The sequence below is a fragment of the Ceratotherium simum genome, chromosome 13, assembly GCF_057802395.1.
Source record: "Ceratotherium simum simum isolate JZ-2026a chromosome 13, ASM5780239v1, whole genome shotgun sequence".
Taxonomy (NCBI): Eukaryota; Metazoa; Chordata; class Mammalia; order Perissodactyla; family Rhinocerotidae; genus Ceratotherium; species Ceratotherium simum.
Genome location: NC_141912.1, coordinates 29685253 through 29690497, shown reverse-complemented (window position 1 = coordinate 29690497; position 5245 = coordinate 29685253). Strand labels below are relative to the sequence as shown.

Genomic DNA, 5245 nt, shown 5'->3' with positions numbered 1-5245 from the left:
TGATATTTGATGGCATTCAGTTACATCTTCTCAGGAGATACTTTTTATTTCTAAATTTTAGAACCTGAGCTACAACAAAGGAACCCTTTGTAATCTTCCTCTGTATGTGGGTAGACTTTTGTCTATCACACACTCCTTCGTTACAATATCATCTTCCAAGAATCCTGGCTTTACCCAAGGATGTCAATTTTAACTCACTACCATGTGCTGGACTTAAGTCTCTCTTCTATAAACAAAGTTGCCTGTAACATTGAAATTGCTTGGGAAATGAGCTGTCAAACTCCTCATGGCGTTTTTACAAAAGAAGAGTAAAGATAGCATCCATTCTACAAGATGTTAAGACCTAAAACAAAATAATACAAAATAATACTAAAATAAAATGCAGTTTGTTCAGGGGCTGTCCCAGTGGCATAGTGGTTAAGTTCGGTGCGCTCTGCTTCAGCGGCCCAGGTTCATGGATTCTGATCTCGGGCAAGGACTTATACTACTCATCAAGCCATGCTGTGACGGTGACCCACCTACAAAATAGAGGAAGAATGGCACAGATGTTAGCTCACGGCCAATCTTCCTCACCAAGAAAAAAAAAAAACAATGCAGTTGGCTCAAATGGAAAAAAAAAATGGAGGAATAAACCATGTATTGGGTGGAACTTGGAATTTTGTAGAGATGGCATCATATATCTTTCTGAAGAAAGAATAGGTAGTTTATCTTTCTAACTAGGATAAAAAAGAGCCAATTCTGACTGATTATCTCACAGCATGTAAACAGGAACTCTATAACACTATAGTTCTAAATATCAAATATAAAACTCTATCTCTAATAAATAGGACCAGTTACATAATTGGTGGGGCTTAGGAAAAATAAAAAAGCAGGATCTCTTGTTCAAAGATTCTTAAGAATTTCAAGATGGTGAAAGCAAGGCATTAAATCAAGCATGGGGCCCTACTGAGCATGGAGCCCTGTGGGACTACATAGGTCATGTGCCCATGAAGCTTGCCTGGTAATAAAAGAATATTTAAAACAATTTAATTTTGACTTGAGGAGAAAATAATTTATAAACAAGACCTTGGAGAGACAAAACATAGAGAGGAAATTTGCTGACAACGACTTCATCAAAATGATGGATTGCTAGACAATGGAGAAACTGTAGATAAATTCAGATGGGTGATTTTGAAAGAATGGAGAACACACTGCAGTTATCTCTAGAACCAGAGAGCCTCAGTTTGAATTCTAGTTTCACAATTTATTGCAAAACAGGGAAATTTAATGGTGACTATAGTTAATAAGATGGAATTGTATTCTTGAAAGTTGCTGAGAGTAGATCTTAAGCATTCTGAACACACATACACAAAAAAGAGTCAACGATGTGAGGTGATAGATGTGTTAATTATACAGATGATGTTAATCATTCTACAATATATATGTAAATCGAAATATCACATTGTACACTTTAAATATATATAATTAGATTTGTCAATTATTCCTCAATAAAGTTTTGGGGAAAAAACAACAAAATTTACTTACATCATTTGAGTCTCAGTTTTCTTGTGATAAAATAGGAATGATTTTAGTACTTCCTTTACTGGATGTTTGAAAGAAATAAGCTAATACATGTTAAAAAAAAACTCAGAACAATAACTTATAGAATGAGCACACAATAAGTGTTATTTATTTCTATTATATTCATAACATTATATAACAAGGAATAATTAATGTGATGAATATATAATCCTTCAAAACAATAAGAATGGACCTCAACAGAAAGATGGACAAAGCACGTGACATTTACAACTGTTAGAAATCTTGAATATATGTCAGATCGCCTACTAACATTCCTTGGATGAAGCAGATAGAATATTTTTCCTAAAGGTTAGAGCAAGAAGCAAGGATACACATTTGAGAGACCAGCCTCATTTTTCCAGAAAGAAACGTGAACTTTGGGATCCCAAAATTAAAGAAAATAATTTAGTATTAGTACCAACAATGAAGAGTCAGATTTAGAAGGAACGAAAGCAATACTACTTCTCTCTATTCCCCTCTCTTTGTTTTCAGTAGAACCACAGTAATAAATGAGTAGAATATTAAAGATAATTATATTTCTGGATAGATCAATGTGATGTGACTGATCCCCATTTTTTAACTGTCATTGCCAAATTTCTTCGCCTTTTATACACAAGAGTTTTTCCAGGGAAGTCCCCAAATGAGAATGTGTATCCATACCTCCGTTCCAGGAAATAAAAGATAATTTAATGAAGAAAACATATGAAGCCATTCAGACTTTGTGCTGTCCATGGTTTTGAGACTAAAGAAGAAACAGTAAGGAAAGAAAATAGGAACAATGAAAAAAAATATAACTCAAGATAGGAAATCCTCAAGGGGAAATCCCTCATATCACAGGTACGGAAATGTATCCTGTTTATTCTTTTTTATTTTATTTTATTTTTATTATTATTATTATTTTTTAAATTTTTTGTTTATTGCAGTAACATTGGTTTATAACATTGTAAAAATTTCAGGTGTACATCATTGTACTTCTATTTCTGCATAGATTACATCATGTTCACCACCCAAATACTAATTACAACCCATCACCACACACATGTACCACACCTGATAAAGAGACTGAAGGGCCCACAACAACTACAAGCAGCTGAGTATGCTGTTTATTCTTATAAGAATCTTTCTCAGATCCAGGGGACATGCTTTCTCAGGATTTGTATCTCTAGAGATCTGTGGATGATAAAAAGGCAGGCAGAATTTTAGAAAGAGAGGAAGAGGTTTTCGAAGATGAAGAGCTTATGCTGCAATCCCAATATGGACTATCACTTCAAATACCTTTCTACTATTTATAATCACTGAGAATGTAAATCTGAAAATCTTTCTTAGCTGTGATTTTGAACAATCAATCAGGTAAGAGAATGAAATAGGAGACAGGCTGAGCAGTTGCTCATAGCTTTTGTCTGCTTGCTAGTATTAAAGTTGAATACACAGGATTCCGAGCTGGTTTCCCTTTCTTATGATGGATTCTTCACTGTGTTTGTGAATTATGAAGGCTCTTTACTTTCTACACTTTTATTGACATATCTCATTCTCAATTCAACATGCCTAGTTCTCTAGAAATTCACCAAATATGTAATCTCTAAATATTTAAATTGCAGTGAAATAAATTGTTTAGCACAGACAAATCTGATTGCTAATTTTCTTCCAATGTTAGGAAAAGGTTTTTTTCTCCCAAATTAATTTTTGATATTACTTTGTTTTGTGGGTCACAGAAACATAAATGATACTTGGCATATCATTTGTATCTTAAACAGGAGTGGTAAATTTTAACAATATACAAAATATACATGGCTGTCAAAGAAAGCTACTCTGCATTCCTTGAAGCCAGCCTTCATGGAGATATAGTAGAGATTAGACAATTTCTCAAAATTTCTTCCAGAAACCTAGAATCCCATGGGCTCCCTAGCAATGTTCCCTAGTTAAACCACTTTTTTATTCTAGTCATGGCAAATCTTTTTCTTCTACTTGCAGGGATTTTCCAAGCTTTGAATGATTCCCCTTCCATAAGAATCACCCCATGCCTATATCTCTAACAGATTTCCTTATAGCTATTATTCCCTCCTTGTCTATTTTTCTTAAGTAAAAACCCTTTAGGTGACTTCTTACTAGATCAAGAGAGAGCAGTGTGGTATAGCATTTAAAAAATTTCCCCCTGTTGGAGCTAACTTAGGAAGATGAAAGGAAAGTTGTATCAGAATGTAGATGTTCACAGTCAGAGAATATGGTAGGCTGGCAACACGCTCTGAATTCCTGAAAGAAAAAAAATATTAATGATAAATTTAATAATATAAAATGGTTGTCACAGTCCATGACCAACATGTAACTTTAGTACTTAATAGTCTAATGGCCCAAATAACGTAAAACCTCTGAGGTTTGTGCTATGTGAAACAAGAATGCTTTCTCTCAAAATACTGTTGGGTAGGAGGAAAACTCCTAGACTGAAAAGACTGATTCCCATTAGATACCATTCCATATATTCTTTTGTCTTTTCTTTTACGTGATGCTGAATCACATATCAGTCGTTGAATTTCTCCTCCTGGGATTAACAGACATCTGGATACTAAAGCCTTTTCTCTTCGTGGTTTTCCTGGCAATTTACTTTCTCATTGTGGCTGGGAATGGAACCATCTTGGCAATTGTCATTTCTGATCCAAGACTCCATTCACCTATGTATTTCTTCCTAGGAAATCTGTCATGTCTAGATATTTGCTACTCTACGGTGACACTGCCAAAGATGCTAGAGAACTTCCTCTCTACACACAAAGCAATTTCTTTCTTGGGATGCATAAGCCAGCTTCACTTCTTCCACTTTCTGGGCAGCACTGAGGTCATGTTGTTGGCCGTAATGGCCTTTGACCGCTTTGTGGCTATCTGCAAACCACTGCGTTACCTTCTTATCATGAATCATCAGCTCTGTACCCAGATGGCTCTCACTACCTGGATCATTGGCTTTTTCTATGCCCTGCTGCACTCCATAATGACCTCTCGCTTGAAATTCTGTGGTTCCAACCATATCCATCACTTCTTCTGTGATGTTAAACCATTGCTGGAGTTGGCCTGTGGCAACACTGAGCTCAACCAGTGGCTGCTCAATACTGTCACAGGGACCATTGCCATGGGCCCATTCTTTCTAACACTTCTCTCATATTTCTACATTATCATGTATCTTTTCTTCAAGACACACTCTTGCAGCCTGCTTCACAAAGCACTGTCCACTTGTGCCTCCCACTTCATGGTAGTAATTCTTTTGTATGCTCCTGTCATCTTCACTTACATTCGTCCTGCCTCAGGCAGCTCCATGGACCAGGACTGGATCATGGCCGTTATGTACAGTGTGGTGACTCCTGTACTAAATCCACTCATCTATACTTTGAGGAACAAGGATGTGAAAAGGGCCTTAAGCAGAGTGGTTAGAAGGAGGCTCTGACTGGAAGAAATCTAGAGAACTCTTCTGAGGCATAAAGAAACAGGCAATCAGAAAGTTAGATGTGAAATTGTACTGTTTCTCAAATTGTTTACGATATGTATAACAGAGGGAACCGATTAAGGAAAAATAAATGAGAAATTCCAGTCAAGTTGTGTTAAACACCACATTCCTGTGTAATATATGGGAAACTTGAACAAATGGAACACTAGTCGTGGAATCTTAATGTTAAATTTGGTTTTGAAATATCAGTGATACAAC

General features: G+C 35.9%; 1 protein-coding gene across 1 annotated transcript; it reads left to right on the top strand.

Moving 5' to 3' along the window:
- Nucleotides 1-4039: 4039 nt before the first annotated feature.
- LOC101405203 (olfactory receptor 12D1-like) lies at nucleotides 4040-4987 on the top strand. The gene has a single exon (XM_004441726.2). The coding sequence runs from the start codon at nucleotides 4061-4063 to the stop codon at nucleotides 4985-4987; it is 927 nt and encodes a 308-aa protein (XP_004441783.2). The 5' UTR covers nucleotides 4040-4060.
- Nucleotides 4988-5245: the final 258 nt, after the last annotated feature.

What these genes read in the sequence shown, in the direction of transcription:
- LOC101405203 (XM_004441726.2), top strand. Translation starts at nt 4,061, where the DNA reads ATGCTGAATCACATATCAGTCGTTGAATTTCTCCTCCTGGGATTAACA.